General features: G+C 50.7%; 1 protein-coding gene across 1 annotated transcript in view; it reads left to right on the top strand.

Annotated features, from left to right (window-relative positions):
- The first annotated feature begins 716 nt into the window (after window positions 1–716).
- Window positions 717–18801, top strand: part of bcam (basal cell adhesion molecule (Lutheran blood group)) — a 41616-nt gene continuing 23531 nt past the window's right edge. Inside the window, exon 1 of the mRNA XM_064299612.1 lies at window positions 717–982. Within this exon, the coding sequence (XP_064155682.1) occupies window positions 922–982 (61 nt within the window). The 5' untranslated portion in view covers window positions 717–921. The remainder of the gene's footprint in view (window positions 983–18801) is intronic.

Here is an 18801-nt window from a genome sequence, read left to right as displayed (position 1 = left end):
CAATTCTGGTTGTGTCTGTAAAAATCGGCCTATGTAAATTGTAAGGCGAAAATGGTTTTATTGCCATCCCCTGCCAGGTCTACAGTAGTTGACTGTTTGTATTTACATTATGTGGGCTATAATTCGTCTTAATTGTGATGGCTAAATAGCACCACCACTAGTAAGGGCACCAGCAACGATAAACCAGTAATATCTGCCAATTGTATTATTTACAACACAGTATTTTACCGGCGCTTACTACCATATGTTCTTAAACTCGGTTTTTTATTAATTAAATTACGTCAGCGATTTAACACATGTATCAGTTCGAAAAATACACGTGTTGTGAAAGCAAATTGGTACTATGACATTTTTTCGTTTTGCAACGATTTGTAATACTTGTAGTAGTTGTAGTAATACTACTACTACTACTAATAATAATAATAATAAAAATAAATAGATGTTCTGTATAAATACTATTTATAGTCAGTAGCTATAGTAGCCTATCTGTCTGTAGTAGGCTTGTGTTCATGCTCGTTTTAACATTTATTTAACATAATAAAAATATCCCCGTGATATCTAAATATTGTGCCTTATAACATGCCACATGCGCTATCTTTGTGAGCGCTATATGCAGTTAGCCAGCCAAGGGATTTTCACCTTAACTACGAGGGGACAGAGCGGGAGAGTGGGGGCGGGAGGCTGTACGCGGGGGGGGGGGGGGGTCACCTTTTGTGCAAATATATCAAGCAAGACACTGCCACCAGCATCAGATTTCTCGCTGAGAGAGAGAAAGAGGGAGGGAACGCGCAAAGGAGATAGAACCAGCGAAACGCAACGGAGTGGTGCACGGATTTGAAAAATCAGCGTCGCGGCCACAAATAAAGTCCGTAAACAAAGAACCACAGCTACCATCTAAGTTAGAACCGACATAAGGAAAAGATGTTGAAACTCAGTCCCACCTCGCTCTCCTGCACCTTATTGGTGCTTTGGTGCATACAAGGTAAGACTCGTTTTGTATTAAAGTAAGTTAGTGTAAAAATAGTTAAAAATTTTTTTACCCCTTCCGTTTCTTTGCATAAACTGATATTTCTGAGGTCCTGCTTATGCTGGCGCTCGCTATGTTGCTGTTTATTAGCAGAAGCCATACTTTCGCAGGACCGCGCTGAAGTAGACGAAATGCTACCCACTTTTAATGTTTAACATATCGTACGTTATTCTGAAGAACTCTCTGTAGCCCATGTGCAGTGATATGTCTAAACGGCGCAGATTTCACCAGGATCGCTGTTTTTTTCTTTATTTCCCCCAGTTTAAGACATTATAATTGTGTCCTTGCTGCGTCTTCATTATAGCTATGCCGTAGCGCAGTCAGTGCGTGACGCGTATAAAATAACAGGTGGATTGCTAAAAAAAAAAATGAAGCGCAGCGTAAGGTTTTGGAACAAGATTGAAAGCGAGAGGAAAAGGCACGTTTGCTGATATATCCACATTTAACTTCTACAACGATGCAGTAAACTGTAGTAGTCGGTAACTCAAAGTCTACGACGAGTTCGGAAATAAGTGACCGGGGACAATGTCATGCTTGTTAACGGTTAAGCCAGACCACCCCAGCACCCCAAGTTTTTAGGCTGAGCCCCCGGCCCCAGGCTCACCACACGGTTAAACCAAGCCTGCCGCTAGTCGCTGGATGGCTACACTTTCTTTGATGTGCCCTCGTCCACTTTGTGATGGATGCGCCGCTGGTAGCGCGTAGCCTACGTGCGAGACTCCAGAGTGTTTCACGTTTTATGACGATTCAGTCGAGTTTGACTGTGAAAAGTGTCTGCGCACTGATATAAGCCATTACATTTTAAGACACCACACTGCCTTACATTGTTAAGTACGGTGGAAGAGCATGAAGTTCCTAAAGTGGCTAAAGCTGGCTTGTTTTAGATCTAAGTAAACCTCTGCGTAGACTTACATTTTGTAAAAAAAAAACAATAAAAAAAAACAGACGACAAACAAAAAATGTCTGCATAGAAGAAATCTGCAGATCACTGGAACATCACCAGTTATTTTGGCTTGTGTGTATGTTATAGAAAAAAACAACCTTAAATACCAATATCGACAATATTAGGCTTGCTTAAAAAAAAAAAATTAGCCTACAGTGTGGTGGAGTTAAAAGTAAGCTTTGAGTTGTTTGCCACAGCGGGACCACATCTCCCAGTGGTACAGACGGTAATCGTCCTGAAGAGATTGATGTGGAATTACACAGTACATACGGTATGTTTAGGTGGAGTTAAGCTCCGTTTATATTAGCAACATACAGTAATTTTCCCCTGTTGCTGTTATCCATGGGTCTGTTCCTTCAGACGAGATGTACGGAAGAGGGAGTCCAGGTGTTTTTTCATACCCTATTGTGTTGTCTTTTTTATTGTAACCACATGTCTTGGTATGTATGGTTATGGGTATAATTATAGTGCAAGTACATCATTTTAAATGTGCGCTGCCTGGAGGTACAAAGTCTTTCTTATTGTCCCTGTGACACAGTGTTGGTAAATGAACGAATGTCAGTGTAATTTTCCAAATGATAGCGGCCCCTCAGTTTTTTCTTTGCCCCCTCCCCCCCCCATGCCCACACTCCACACTCACCTGCTCCCTCCCCCTCTCTTTTTTTTTGATCTCTTCCTCCTCCACCTCTCTCTGTTCAGCCACACGCCCTGTCTCTCTCTGTCCAGTCTTTCCCTCTTGCTCTGTGTTTGCCCACCCGGCTCCTTTTAATTACAATTCTCTCTCTTTCTCTGTGTACATTTCATCCTTAGATTTTCTTCTTTACATCTCACCCTCTTTTTCTTTGTTCTCTTGGCCTTCTGTGTTTTCTTCCCCCCCCCCTCTCTCTCTCTCTCCCCCTGTTCTACCCAGAAATTGTTCTAATTTGCTTTGACTTTTTCCCCTCTGCTTTTCTCCGGTGCCCTGACTTTGAAGACGCTCCCTGTAGAGCAGCAGCAGTGTAACCTCGTGCTCCCGGATATCAGAATGAGGCACATGGTACGAGAGCGCCAAGCCCGTTCCTGTGCTGTTAATTTGTAGACCCCCCCCCCACCCCCGCCGGCTCACTGCTAGGTCTGCAGGATCCCCCACCCCTCCCTGCAGAGGGACCTCGATCACCGTGCCCCCCACTAAATAGAAGCTGCAGGCTCCACGGTCACCGCGCCCGCCCCCCCCCCTCTCTCTCTCTCTCTCTCTCTCTCACTCTCTGACTCACTCACTCTGTCTCTCTCTCACTCTCTTGCTCACTCACTCTATCTCTCTCGCTCCCTTTCTCTCTTCCTCGCTCACTCTTTTTCTACCTCTCTTTCTCTCCCTTCTTTCTTTCTTTCTTTCCTCCTCTCTCTTTATCTTTATCTCCTTCTCTCCTTCTCTCCTGCTCAATTTCTTTCTCTTTCTCTTTCTGTGAATGTCCCTCTTTCTCTCTCTTTAGCTTTCTCTCCTTCTCTCCTGCTCAATTTCTTTCTCTTTCTCTTTCTGTGAATGTCCCTCTTTCTCTCTCTCTCTCGCTCTCTCTCTCCCTCTCCTGACCGTTTCATCTAATAATAGATAGATTTGCGTGTCCCCATGTCAGTCAGTCGCACAGGCGGGCATTCCGGCGTTCCTCAGTCACACAACCACGTCGCAAGGCAACTGTAAAACTGCGCTCGCGGCTACAGTAGGTCGCACGCTAAAGGCTCGGCGGGCGTCGGCGAGCGTGACGGCGCCGCGCGAGGTAGCGCACGCTACGGGACCGTCCCGCAGAATGCCTCAGATGCCCGACCACCTGTAATCTGACCCCGTCGGGGCGGCTCCCGGGGGCATTGACAGAGCGGGCCTGACGCTGTGAAATAACACGTAGCCTATGGCCCGCGCACACTCTCCCCCACGCATTTTCTCAATTCGGAGCGGTGCTTTCAGCACGAAACGAAAAACCGCTCTGGCCGAAAAAGGCGAAGGGGTTCCACCCCCCCCCCCCATTTGCGTCGCGCTCCCCGATCAATACGATAGGGGTTCCGTCTGCGATAAGAACGCGAGAATTTCACGAGAATTCTGTTCAGCGTGTCCTCTTGCATCTCCGCGCTGATCGATTAGGTGAATTCCCGCCTGCTGTCTGGCACAGCGTGACCCCAGCGGAGCGGCGGACTCCGTTCCCACCCATTTTCGTTTCTGCTGAACGATCTTCGAAGTGAACTTTATTGACGCGGGCCTAATTTCCGACAACTTCGCCCCGGGTCGCCTTTGAGCGGCGAAAAGAGCGACAAAAGGGGCGATTAAAGAAAGAAAGGAGTTTTTTTTTTCTTTTCTTCTCCGAACACCCCGCCGCCTTCGCGCGGGCCCCCCTGGTCGGGGCCCCGGCGCGGCGTTCAGGGGGCCGAGGGCCAGCGGAGATAATCGTTGGGACAGCCCGTCGGCGGAGTTCAAGGTGCGGGTCGGAAGCGCGGCGCTTCCGCTCTTTGTCTCGCCGCGGTGCTTAAGTCCCCCCGGGCCGTTTCCTCACTTTTAATTTCTCCCCGGCGGCATCAAACGCACACCCCTGCGGCTGCGCGTAATTACTGCAGCATTAGGGCGGCTCGGGAAGGAAAACTCCTTTCAGCGCGCTTAGCTGGAGAAACCGATAAATGCTTCTGCCCCCCTCCTCTCTCTCTCTCTTTCCGTCTCTCTCTCTCTCTTTTGTTAGATGTTAGCGGTGAGTGTCTTTTAGTTTTCAGGTATCCCCCCCAACCCCTCACCCCTCACCCCAACAGCACCCGCACCCCGGACGGACGCAGGGAGAGCTCTTTGTGTAACGGGTTGTCGTGGACTCTGTTGCAGCTCTTGTGCGGATTTCCTGCACTGATGCACCAAAAGTCGCCATCGTCACTGACAGGTCTCCATGCTTTACTTTTTCAAAGCTTTTCAGGAATCCACGCTTGGCAAATTACCGGAGACGTTCTGAGCAGCGGCACTGTTATTACCTCCATGATTCTGCTTTTAGGAATGTCTGTAGCGGGAATTAGTGGTCTTCCTGGGAACAGGTTACATCCCGCCTCGCTGGGTGCTCTGACTGCATGAGGTCCTGGTACGAGTTGCGCTCTGACTCAGCTGGGCCCCATGGTTTCTGATTATGTGCATCACTCACGCAAGTTCAGCTGGGCCCCTTGATTTCTGATTACACATCATATCAATCACTCGCACAAGTTCAGCTGGGCCTGCTTGATTTCTGATTACAAACATCACTCACACAAGTTCAACTGGGTCTCCTTGATTTCTGATTACAGACATCACTCACACAAGTTCAGCTGGGCCTCCTTGATTTCTGATTACAAACATCACTCACGCAAGTTCAGCTGGGCCCCTTGATTTCTGATTACATACCAATCACTCGCACAAGTGCAGCTGAGCCTGCTTGATTTCTGATTACAAACATCACTCACACAAGTTCAGCTGGGCCTCCTTGATTTCTGATTACAAACATCACTCACACAAGTTCAACTGGGCCTGCTTGATTTCTGATTACAAACATCACTCACACAAGTTCAGCTGGGCCTCCTTGGTTTCTGATTACAAACATCACTCACACAAGTTCAACTGGGCCTGCTTGATTTCTGATTACAAACATCACTCACACAAGTTCAGCTGGGCCTGCTTGATTTCTGATTACAAACATCACTCACACAAGTTCAGCTGGGCCTCCTTGATTTCTGATTACAAACATCACTCACACAAGTTCAGCTGGGCCTCCTTGATTTCTGATTACAAACATCACTCACACAAGTTCAACTGGGCCTCTTGTTTCTGATTACAAACATCACTCACACAAGTTCAACTGAGCCTTCTTGATTTCTGATTACAAACATCACTCACACAAGTTCAACTGGGCCTGCTTGATTTCTGATTACAAACATCACTCACACAAGTTCAGCTGGGCCTCCTTGATTTCTGATTACAAACATCACTCACACAAGTTCAACTGGGCCTCCTTGATTTCTGATTACAAACATCACTCACACAAGTTCAGCTGGGCCTCCTTGATTTCTGATTACAAACATCACTCACTCAAGTTCAACTGGGCCTGCTTGGTTTCTGATTACATATCATATCAATGTCCACAGTTTGGTGGCCACATAATGGTGGGTTCATGGCTTAGACAGTGGCTTATACGTTTCTGTAATTATGGTCTTATCATAATGCTGCATGTCACCTCAGTTACAGAAAAGAGGGGCATGACGGTTGTGAATTTGACGGGGTAGTACAATGCAGGTGAGCATTAGTGCGGTGGACTCTTTAATTAAGAGCAGCAGAAACGCATACGCGTCTCAGTCGGATGTCATTTTAGATGGCCTACTCCACGGTCTTTTTTCAATTCTGCAAATGTGGAGCACTACAGTCGTGTTCTTCCTGAAATACAGCTTGAACCCCTCGTCCGTGAATTTGGAACAACGTGAAGTGCGTGCCGGCGTATGAAATGAATGGTTTCTCGCGTGTTTAATCCCGGTCTGAAGTGAGCTAGCTCTCTGATGTGTTTTTGGAAAGAGCCCTCAGCCAAAGTAGGCACCCTCTTCATCCCGGTACCCCAGCGCTCTTCAAAAAGCGCAACCAACATGGTAATTATGGCGCAGAGTGCAGACACACGAACATGCTTGCTCACAAACACAAACACGCCCAGATTAATACTCTGGCTGGCTGCCTCTCTCTCTCTCTCTCTCTCTTTCTATCCCTCTCTCTCTCTCTCTCTTTGTTTGTTTATTATTTATTTGTTTTTCTTTCTTGTTTACAAAAAAATTGATTTCTATTGGTTTCTCAAATTTTTATGTTTGAAATACTTGGATAAGAAGAATTGTATGTCTCCTTTAACATTGAAATAAAAGGGAATCAAAGATCTCCTTCTCTCTCTCTCTCTCTCTCTCTCTCTCTCTCTCTTTATGCCTTTGTCTTTTGCTGGGATGGTGTGTAATTAATAGCCGTTGGGTTTCATTGATGTTTGTGGTGATTCATGGTGGTTTTTAGCGTGCGCCCTGCTTTCTGTGCGTGCTCATGCACTTTAGAGGGTGGTAGACTGAAAGGAGGGGGGTGGGGGGGGTGGGCGGTAATTGGTGGAGGAGAGGTAGGCGTGCGAAGGCGGAGGGACGTTTTTATGCGAGTCCGTGAAGCCGACCGGCCCGGCGATCCGTCACAGCCACAGACGGTTTTCCGATACGGCTCCGGAGAACTGGGCCCCCCACCTTACCTCAGCGACCGTCCCGGCGTCACCCCATACCTCGTGCCCCATTCCCAAAATCTCAGGGTTATTTTTGTCCCCCCCCCGCCACCCCCCATCTCTCCTGTGGCACACCCTCAACATTACACCCTCCACTCTATTTACGGGGGGGGGGGGGGAGGCAGGGATGTGTGTGCAGAGGAAGCCAGCTCCTTTGATTTTTTTTTCCAAGGCCATGTCTTCAAGGCTGTCCTGTCATTAGGTGCATTAAGGTTGGGGAAACAGGCAGGAAGGAGGAACCAGGGGCTGGGTGGCTTTAAAGCGGCCTATTGTGTCGCCGGCAAACACAAACTGAAGTGTTATTCAGCTGCTGTTTCTCTCTGGGGAGGAAGATAAAGGCCGGGGGGGTGGGGTGGGGGGGGGGGGGGGGTGGGGGTTGGTCTATTTGACAGGGGCTTCATCTCGGCTATTTCAGAAACACAGAAGAGAAATGGGGTTGTTGTTGTTGTTGGAATGAGTCTGAAATTCTAAAGCTCTTCACGGTGACAAGGTTACACACTGTTGTGCGAGCACGGTGTTGCAGCGTGCCGAATCGCTGAGGCGTTGTGTGTCGCGCTCCCCTAATAGCTGCACGCTCGCAGATTGGATCTGCGGAGGAACCACAGAAAAAAAAAATGATTCGGACAGCAGGAGTCTTCTGTGTGCGTTCATGTCTTCTGGTCTGCCTTCTGGCTTGCCTAGATGTAGTCTCTTTCTCAGTGTGTCTCTGAGAGTCTTCCTCAGTGTTTCTCTGTTTGAGAGTCTTCCTCAGTGTGTCTCTGAGAGTCTTCCTTATTGTGTCTCTGAGTCTTCCTCAGTGTTTCTCTGAGAGTCCTCCTCAGTGTTTCTCTGTTTGAGAGTCTTCCTCAGTGTGTCTCTTTTTGATAGTCTTCCTCAGTGTGTCTCTGGCCTGTGTTTGACCTAGAGTCTTCCTCACTGATTCATCTTCTCCTGCAATCTTGCCTGGAGTTCTGTGTCGTCTGTTTTGATTCAGGTCCTGTCCCACCCAGTTTCCCGGAAGAATCATTTTAGATTCTGTTCTCTGAGTCTTTCCATCCCATCGGACTCTGCTACATCGAGTCTTCCGTTTAGTGTTTTCTGACAGCCTTCCTCAGTGTGTCTCTGAGAGTCTTCCTCAGTGCTCAGTGTTTCTCTGAGAGTCTTCCTCAGTGTGTCTTTGAGAGTCTTCCTCAGTGTGTCTCTGGCCTGTGTTTGACCTAGAGTCTTCCTCACTGATTCATCTTCCTCCGGCCAGAAATAGGCCTGGGGAGTTCTGCTGTCAGTCTGGTATCTTATCTCCAGGTCACTGTCCCACCCAAGTTTCCCCCCCCCCCCCCCGAGGCAAAGAAACATCAAATTTTAGATCTCTGAGTTCCAGCCCCATCTGAAGTCTTTCCATGTCCAATCAGGACTCTGCTACATCGATGTTCAGTTTAACGGGTTTGGAAGCGGTTTAATAATAGAAACGTAGAAATAGCCGCGACATCCACGGTACTTACAGCTGCCGCAGTGAATGGCGTGCTACTGTACGTTTCCTTTGTCTGAAATGCCCTGGCCTCTCTGTTGGCTACGCGCCGCTGCAGTGAAATGACCCTCGCACCTTTCACATGACAGGGGGGCATGTCTGGCATGCTTATTGTGAATGTTCGGCCATTGTTCCTTTGCTCTTTTGTTCAGCTCTTCGTGGCAACAGCCCTTGTCCCGAGCACCCCGCGAAGCACCCCGGGTATGAATATTAATATCGCTTTGGGGGGGCGAGAGAGAGAGGGCTGACCGGTACAGTATATCACAGAGAAAGGGGCGGTGCCTGCTGTGGCAGAGCTGGGGGGGGGGGGGCGGCCCGGGTGGAATAACACATCGTTTGTCATCTCGCGGGGCTGGTTGTTAGCTGATTGGCCCGGAGAAGGAGGAAGCTAACGAGGCATCTGGCCCTTTCCCTGGTCCCTGCCGCGTCTTTTTTTACGAAGCGCGGAGGTTCTCTCCCAGACCCGGCCTGCGTTGTCCTGCGTGAACTCGACTTTGACAGGGAGAAAGGAAAAAGGCCGAAATCGGGCGCGGAGAGAGGGGCGTGAGAAGTCCCGAACCGCCGTCGCGGTTCCCCCGCCTGACCGCCCGCCCGCCCGCCTCCCCGTCCTCTCCCTACGAGAGAGCGGGAGATCGAAAGTTGCCGTGACAACCGTCTGTCCTTAATTATCGTCACAATAACAGAGGGCGCGGGGGGGGAGGGGGGGGCGGTCTCATGTACCCCGAGAGCAAGGAACTACCAGGCTTTTAATTATCGTTTTGGTTCAAATTAATACTAATATTCATAATTAAGCCTCCGGGTTTGAACCATTATTGATGCTCACTTAAACAGTTCAAGCTGACACATGATGTCTTTATTCGGCTGACCAAAAAGCCGTGAGCTTGAGAACTCTTTTTTTTTTTTAATCTCCCCGCCAATTTGAAGAGGAAACAGGATGTTTAAAAATATACTGTACAAAAACGCATTGAAGCTGACATGAAACCTTGCTGATGAATTTTGAAATGACTGCCGCTCAGGTAGTTAACTTCAGGGCAGTGGCTACTGTTTCATCTGCAACGTTGTTACCGCTGATTTACTGGATTATTAGCTTCAGGTTCATTAGAGCAGAGAAATATTGTTATGTGTTGCCCAGAGATGAGTTTCATATGTAATCAATGCGATTGATTTTTCTACAAACTGGTTATGCCCACGCTATTGGCATAATTCATTTTTTTTGTTGTTGTCGTCGTCTTGGATACTGAAATATTATCTTTGTCGAACGGTAATTACGTGGACAATTTTGGAGTCTGCATCATCCATGCAGCTGATTTGTCTGTTTATACGGGTTCACAGTTTACAGTAGATTTTTTTAGATCTATCGCTTATCGATTGGATACGAGTGCGATTTAAATTTGCGTGCCTGCTGCAAGAATTTCGAACCGTTACGCTTCATCACAACAAAACGTGCAGCAACATATTTAACATGTTTTATAGCGACCTTTGCTCCGCGTAACTGCGCGTGCTACGCTAAAATGCTAGCTTTTCACGAATAAACACGACGGGATGCGATAATTCAGCTCGGGGCTAATTATGGTGGGCCCGCGTTAGATTAAGATCAAATATGGCGGCCATATGTTCCGCCAGCCCGCGGTGCGGCCAGCTTTTAAGGCGGTCGTATGGCCGGTTTCGGAGCGCCGTATGGCCCCGTTAAACAGACACTGGGGCATACCAGGGGTGCTCCCAGAAAGCCACAGCTTTTTACAAGGATCCGCAATCCACAGACGGTCTGCCAACCCCCCCCATCCCCCTGCGCATCCCCCTGTGCACAGCTTCCCTTCCCCATTGATTAACTGTCCGTGCGTGCTTGTGTTTGTGTGAGAGGGTGTGTGTGTGTGGGTGCATATGTGTGTGTGTGCGTATTTGTGTGAGGGGGGTGCGTATGTGTGTGTGTGTGCGCGTGCATGCTTGTGTATTTGTGTGTGGGGTGTGTGTGTGCGCATGCATGTGTATTTGTGTGTGGGGTGTGTGTGTGTGTGCATGCATGTGTATTTGTGTGTGGGGTGTGTGTGTGTGTGCATGCATGTGTATTTGTGTGTGGGGTGTGTGCGCATACATGTGTATTTGTGTTGGGTGTGTGTGTGTGTGCATGCATGTGTATTTGGTGTGGGTGTGTGTGTGGCATGATGTGTTTTGTGGTGGTGGTGCGCATACATGTGTATTTGTGTGTGGGGTGTGTGTGCGTGCGTGCATGCGTGTATGTCCGTGCCTGTGCATACTGAACAAACCATCAGGGTTTGGGGGGTGGGGGCAGGCTACAGAATGGGTTAATTGAAGGGGCAGGGAGGACATGTGTTCCATTAGAAATTCCTTTCATAAAGGAGGACGTGGGTGGGGAAGGGGGGGGGGGGTGGTGGTGTTGAGGGGGTCTCTATTGTGATTACTGTTTTTATGCCAGACATGCAAATTCCATTGTTCCCTCGAGCCTCTATTTTTTTGTCTCTGTATGTCCGTTACTGTCCGCTGCGGTCAGCCACAGGAAAGGGCGGCGACCCTGCTCCCCTCAAACGCACACCCTTCACAAACACCCCCCCCCCCAAGCCCCCCCCCACCCCCCACAGTTCCATTCTTCCGTACCCCTGCTCTCCATACCACTACACCCATCCTCCTTTTTCCAGTTCACTGGTCCGAACCTCTCTTTTTCAGCCGCGCCCACTCTCCTCTGTATCGGGGCCCCCCCCTTGCGTATCTTGGCCGCTGGGCTGTGTGTGGGACATCTCGCTCCGAACCCAATATCTCCCTCTTTCGTGGCTTTAAACTTCTCGCCCCGAACCCAATATCTCCCTCTTCCTCAGCTTTAATCTCTCGTATTGTCAACCCAGGTGTCTCTTCCTTTTGTCCCTCTGTTCACACGCCCCCCCCCCCCCCCATTTCTCCTGCCTCCTGATTGAACTCCATCTCAGATTCTGTTCTAGCGTTAATTTGCATGGAAGCTTTGCGTGCCTTTCTGTGCGGCATGGGGGGGCCCTGCCGACTACGACAGAGGCATTTTAATATCTCCTCTCCCCCCCCCGGCTTGTTTTCGTCCTTCGTTTTCCCCCTCTCCACTCTTCTCCCTCGCCTCTTCCTCTCTGGCTCTGACCGGCTCGGTGTCGGAGGAGTACCTGTTTGCCAGTAGCAGAACAGAGCTACATTGTTAAGACATTCCTCTGGCTGCTGGAATGCAGGTATTAACGTGGGCTGATTACACACGGGGGGGGGGGGGGGGGTTGGGTGTGAGAAGGAGAGAGGGAACAGAAAACGAGGGAGGTAGAGGAATGGAGGAGGAGGGGGTGTGGAGAGAAGGGAGTGGTAGAGAAAGACAGATTGAGGGACGGAGAGGGGAAGGCTGGGAGATGGTAGAACAGAAGGAGTTGTTGATATTTAACCAGTGTCTTGGGAAGGAAGAGGGGGGGAGGGGGTTGGTTCCTTTGATTTCCCAGGTTTATGGTCCTGGTTGTGTTGACAGTGTGTGCCTGGAATGCACTCCCCATTAACTGAGCTAACATTGCTGGGAGCGCGGGTGTGTGTGTGTGTGTGTGTGTGTGTGGGCAGTCGACACTATCAATGCGGGGCCGAGATAGCATGTGAAAATGACTTTGGGTTCAACCCTGTGTGGAATTCGGGTTTAAGTGAGCTTATAAATAGGAGTGAGCGTAACTGGGAGGTCCGCCGGGCTGGAGATAGCGGTACCAGCTGGTGACGGGGTTCCGAGCGCGTCGGAGGGCTAGCCTAGCCTAGCCTAGCCTAGCGTAGCGGCGGCGGTGGTGGTGGCGGGAGGGCCGTGTCTGTCTGCGGTCCGGTCATGCGCTCAAAGCCCACGGCAGCCCGAACGCATCGGGCGGGGCGATCTCAGTCGAAGTCAAACCGGTTGGCCAGCTGCGCCAGAATCCGCCGCCGCCGAGCCGTGTCCTTCCGGGGCTCGGCCGCTGTCCTGCGCGGGCGGTTTGGCGAGCAGCGTGGCGGGGCGTCCGGCTCGCGTTCCGTCGGTGTGACGCAGCGCTCGGGGGCCTCCCGACACGGAGGAAACGGGCGGACGGTACCTCCACCGGGTCCGAACGCGAGCTCCAGACCTGACGGTACTGACTCTACCGCCGCGGACACGGCCGTCCTCACGGGCGTCTACCCGGGGGTGCACTTCTGTCTCTCTCTCTCTCTCTCTCCCTCTCTCTCTCCCTGCCTCTCTCCCTGCCTCGCCCTCTCTCTCTCTCTCTCTCTCTGCCTCTCTCCCTGCCTCGCCTCGCCCTCTCTCTCTCTCTCTCTGGCTCTCCCTTCCTGCCCTCTATCTCCGCCTCTCTCCCTGCCTCACCCTCCCTCTCCCTGCCTCGCCCTCTCTCTCTCTCTGCCTCTCTCCCCTCCTCGCCCTCTCTTCAGGTCTGCCTCTCTCCCCCTTCCTCGCCCTCTCTTCTCTCCTCTCCCCCTTCCTCGCCCTCTCTCTCTCTGCCTCCCTCTCCTGCCTCCCTCTCTCTCTCTCTCCTCTCCCCCCTTCCTTGTCCTCTCTCTCTCTCTCTCTCTCTCCTCTCCTCTCCCCCTTCCTCGTCCTCTCTCTCTCTCTCTCTCCTCTCCCCCCTTCCTCGTCCTCTCTCCGGGTTCACAAACAGTTGTGTTAGCCGCGTGACGGAGCGACAGCAGTGCGAGAGAGAGGGAGACAGCTGGGCAGGCTGTGCCACAGATTGGGTTGCATGCGCTGACTGACAAAATCTGTCTCTCTGCCTCTCCCCCTCTCCTCTCTTTCTCCCCGCACCCTGTTTTTCTACTCTTTCTCTTTTCTTTCTGCTGTCTGTCTCTACTGCTTGCATTTTCAAATCTGTTTCTCCCTTGTGTGGCCCCTCCCTTTTCTGTTTGCACATTTTCGGTTATTTAGCACTCTCTCCTTTTTTTGTCTGTCTTTCTGTCCATTTTCAAATAACTGTCTTTTCTGATATATGTCCTTCTGTCCCTGAACTCTGCAGTTACATCTCTCCATCTGTTTCTCTCTTTCCATCCCATCCTTTTATATTTCACATCCATCTGTTTTTATTGCCGCATCTCTCCGTTTCTTTCACCCCTTTCCTCATTTAATCTCACAATTAGACTGAATTATATCAGATAGTGGTGCTACAGCTGCAGCTCAAACGTGATTAAGAGCCGCCTGGGTGGTGTGGCTGGACATCGCGTCCGCTAGTGACCCGAGCGGCTTCAACAAAACAAGGGCCAGCTTCTACAAAACAAGGGCCAGCTTACACAAAACTAGAGCTGGCTTCAACAAAACAAGAGCTGGTTCCAACAAAACAAGAGCTGGTTTCAACAAAACTAGAGCTGGTTTCAACAAAACTAGAGCTGGTTTCAACAAAACTAGAGCTGGCTTCAACAAAACAAGACCCAGCTTCAACAAAACAAGACCCAGCTTCAACAAAACAAGAGCTGGCTTCAACAAAACGAGAGCCGGCTTCTACAAAACAAGACCCAGCTTCAACAAACCAAGAGCTGGTTTCAACAAAACTAGAGCTGACTTCAACAAACCAAGAATTGACTTCAACAAACCAAGAGCCAGCTTCAACAGAACGAGACCCAGCTTCAACAGAACGAGACCAGCTTCACAGAACGAGCCAGCTTCAACAGAACGAGACCCAGCTTCAACAAAACGAGACCCAGCTTCAACAAAACGAGACTCAGCTTCAACAAAACGAGACCCAGCTCCAACAGAGCGAGAGCCGGTTTCAACAGAACAGCGGGCCAGTAACGGTCCGGCTCCTCTGTCTCTGATCTAGATCTAGTGTTGCTGGGGTGGCAGCTGCACCCCACAGCAGGCTCTGTTTCCGGGAACATTCAGCAGGGCTCAGCCATGGAAAATGCTGGAGCTCATCTGACTGTGAGATCCTGTCTGCCCATCTCCTCATCTGTCATTCTGGCAGATTGCCCGTCTGCCCCCCCCCCCCCTCCTCCCGACCCCAGCCCCCCCCCCCCCATCCCTCCCTCATACCTGTCTGAGCAGGCAGTGCCCCCTCTTTAACCACCACCCCTCCACCCCTGACACAAGCGCTAGGCTACAGCCCTGAGGCAAGCAGGCTCACCTCTCACTGTGCCAGATGTTTGCCCGATTTTCAACGTTTAAAGTGACGGAGAGGTGTTTTGGTCATGCAGTTTGTCTGAATGGAGTATTCTTCAGTCACGAATAATAAATAATCAGTCAGTGAGGTGGTCCCTGTGTGAGTGTGTGTGTGTGTGCGTGCTTGTGTGTGACAGAGAGAGAGAGAGAAACAGAGAGAAAGAATGAGTGAACTTAGAGAATAGTTTGTTTTAGTTTGAAATAAATCTAGTAAATAGCTAGTAAATTTCCCTCTCCTTCCACTCGTCCCTCTGTGAAAACATTCAGAGGGGGGGGGGGGAGGAAGGATCACTGAGTTGCTGTTTCTTTATATAGCATGTGTGTCAGATGAGGCATCCAGCCACTGACATGGCTTCGCAAGCGTATCAAACGGCTGTTTTCAATTCTGCTCTTCCCCGGTCCTCCCTCGTCCTCTCCGCTTTCCGTCCCTCCACCTTCCCTCCTCTTCTCTTTCCCCCGCTCTCTGCGTCGCCCGCTCTCCCCCCTCCCCTCCCCTACCCCTTTCTCTGTGGGAAAACAGAAGGATGGAGAAGGTGTACACGAAGGCCTGGCATTCTCTTCGCTTATCTCCTTCTGTTCAGCGCTCGTCCAAGGTCTCCCATTGACTTAGCATGCGCTTGCAGTTCACTGCCTGCTCCGTCCTTCCGCACGCCTCTCTCTCCCTCTCTCTCTCTCTATGTCTCTCCTCTCTCTCTCCCTCTCTCCCTCTCTATGTCTCTCCTCTCTTTCTCTCTCTCTTTCTCTCTCTCTTCTCTCTCTCCCTCGCTCTTTTTCACTCTCTCTGTGTCTCTCTCTCCTCTCTCCTCTCCCTCGCTCTATCTCACTCTCTCTGTCTCTCTCTCCTCTCTCTCTCCCTCGCTCTATCTCACTCTCTCTATGTCTCTCTCTCCTCTCTCTCTCCCTCGCTCTATCTCACTCTCTCTCTCTCTCTCTCCCTCTCTCTCTCTCTCTATCTGCTCATGCCCAAGGTTCTGCCCATGGTGCCAGCACTTTGAGCCAGCGCAGCGTTTTTCTCTATCTCTCCTGAGCTCCCGTCGCCCCCCACACTTTATTTTCTCAGTTTGTTTTGCTGGCGTTGAAGTCCGCAGTCTGCGCTAGCCTGAACGCTTCTCATTAATCGCGACGGAAAATCATTCAAACTCTACTTTCCACCTTCCTCTCTCTCCCTCTCTCTCTCTCTCCCACCTTACCTCCCTGCCCCTGCCTTTAGCTGCTCTTTCACGATAGACTCCTGATAATAGCGAATAATGGAAAAGTACATCAAAAGCAAAAATTCTCTCTCTTGCTGTCTCTGTCCTATGTGTTCTTTCACTCTGTCTCTCTTCCCTATTTGTTCCATCTCTCTCTCTGTCTGTCTCTCTTTCTCACTCACTCTCTCTCTCTCTCTCTCTTGCTGTCTCTTTCCTATGTATTATTTCTCACTTTGTCTTTCCTATTTGTTCTCTCTCTTTGTCTCTCCCTCTCTTTCTCCCTCTCTCTCTCTCTCTCTCTCTCTGTCTCCCCCCTCTCTCCATACAGTTTGCCTCTCAGGAATGCTGTAGTCACGATCGCAGATCAGACAAGTGTCCTTCATCACAGCGCGTCCTTTCATGCCTGTCCCCTCTGCTTTTGGAACCTGGCGCGGTGGCGATCGCAATCTCTTCCGCCTTCGTCTTTTCTTTATTCCGCCGCTCCTTTTGTTCTTATTTTCTCCGGCCTTCCTTATCTGCCCTACCCCTCATCCTTAAGATGTATTGTTTTTTTCTTTTTTGGCAGCAGGAGTTAGGTCTGCGTGCGCATGCTGGTACCTGTAGCAAGCCCGCTTTCCTATTAGGGAGAGTCTGCGTGCGCTTATCAGACTGCGTGACTGTTTGTCTGTCTGTCAGTGGGTCTGTCTGTGTGCGTGTGTGTGTGTTTCCAGGTGTGCGAGCCTCCGTGGTTTTATCAGAGTGCCGGCCTGTGCGCTCAGAAGCTTATCTGAGGCGTTGACACGGACACCTTGACTGTGAGAAGCCAGCCGGCAAGCCTTAACATCAATATTCCAGTTCACCTTGACTGGAGATTAGGCACCATGGCTTGTGTTAAGGGGATCTCATGTGGTCAGTGTCGTTGAATGTGTCGGTCTGGCTTTGTTTAACAGGCATTTCATTGGAGTGAGATTTAATTGGAAGGAGTGGGCTACATCGACAACTTTGATTGAATAAAATGCGGCCGGTCTCATTATTCTGGCGTGCTTTGAGGCTCTGCGTGCTACGCGCACAGGTTTGCGTATCACCGCGTTTCTCTCTGTAAAGGAGTTTGTGAGACGTTGTGCGAACAGGGGGAAGGGGTGTGAATGAGTGTCCCTGTTTATTTGGGGGGGTGGGGGTGTGGGGGTGTTTGGTGAACGTAAGGAAGCGCGTTGGGTAGACCTGTCGCTGCGTGTCCTGTGAGCGGGAGGCGGGCTGTGGGTGAGGACCGGGGGCCTGCGTCCTGCACGGGGGGAGGAAGGACAGGCGTGTGAGGGGGTAATTACGGGCGCGGGCCGGGGCAGTGCCGACGGGACGGGGGGGGGGGATGTGAGAGAGGAAAGGGGGGCTTAATGCCGTGTGCCTGCGTGTTTGCGTGTTTTCCCCCCGGTGACAGGAGTCCCGCCGCGTGTCCTGTGCCCCAGACTGGCTGATTCAGGCCGCAGTGCGGCGGGAGAGCGAGCGGCCGTGTTTGTGCGCGTGAGGGCGTGGCCGCGCCGCTACGCTCCGTGACATTGCGAGGAACGCCGCTTCGCCATGGATGTTATCGTGCTTCGCCTCGGCGATAGTCAGCCTCTGTGTTTGCGTCTCTGAGTCTGTCTTTACTTTGTGTGTGTGTGCGTGTGTGTGTGTGTGTGTGTAGGTGTGTGTGTTTGTGGTGGTGTGTGGTGTGTGTGTTGTGTGTGTGTGTGTGTGTGTGCGTGGTGTGTGTGTGTGTGTGTTGTGTGCTGGGTGTGTATGTGTGTGTCTGGGTGTGTATTGTGGTGTGTGGGTGTGTATTGGTGTGTGTGTGTCGGTGTGTGATGTGTGTGTTGTGTGTGTCTGGGTGTGTATGTGTGTGTGTGTGTGTGTGTGTGTGCGTGGGTGTGTGTGTTTGTGCGTGGGTGTGTAGGTGTGTGTGTTTGTGTGTGGGTGTGTATGTGTGTGTCTGGGTGTGTATTTGTGTGTGTGTGCGTGGGTGTGTATGTGTGTGTCTGGGTGTGTATTGTGTGTGTGTGTGTGTGTGTGTGTGCGTGGGTGTGTATGTGTGTGTGTGTGTGTGTGTGTGTGTGTGTGTGTGTGTGGGTGTGTATGTGTGTGTGTGTGTGTGTGTGTGTGTTGTGTGTGTGTTGTGTTGTGTGTGTGTGTGTGCTGGTGGTATGTGTGTGTGTGTGGTGGGTGTGTATGTGTGTTGTGTGTGTGTGTTGTGTGTGTGTGTGTGTGGGTGTGCGTGGGTGTGTATGTGTATTTGTGTGTGTGAGTGTGTGTGTGTGTGTGTGCGTGGGTGTGTATGTGTGTTTGTGTGTGTGTGTGCCTGTATGTGTGTGTGTGTGTGCGTGGGTGTGTGTGTGTGTTTGTGTGTGTGTGTGCCTGTATGTGTGTGTGTGTTCATGGAGGTTTTCTTGGTGAGCTGCTGTGAGCATTTGGCCGGTGTGTTTCAGTGGTGATCACTCATTCACACAGCAGCCCACTCCTCTCCTCTCCTCTCCTCTTCACCCCTCTCCTCTCCTCTTCACTCCTCTCCTCCTCCCCTCCCCTCCCCTCACCTCCCCTCTTCTCTCCTCTCCTCTCCTCTCTGGCTCCTGGGCAGTGCAGGTTCAGACCTGCTTTGTTTTGTCTGGTTGAATTTCAGAAATTCCTAATAAAGCACAGACTCCAGTCGGCAAAAGAGACTGTAGTCTATCATACCCCGAGCACAGCTCTGGACTCCAGCTACCCGCCTCGGGTGCGAGGATTATCCGGTTGGCTTTTTGCTTGGCTCCAGGCGTGAGCCGAAGCTGTA

The sequence above is a fragment of the Anguilla rostrata genome, chromosome 1 (assembly GCF_018555375.3).
Source record: "Anguilla rostrata isolate EN2019 chromosome 1, ASM1855537v3, whole genome shotgun sequence".
NCBI lineage: Eukaryota > Metazoa > Chordata > Actinopteri > Anguilliformes > Anguillidae > Anguilla > Anguilla rostrata.
This window is presented reverse-complemented; position numbering and strand designations above follow the sequence as displayed.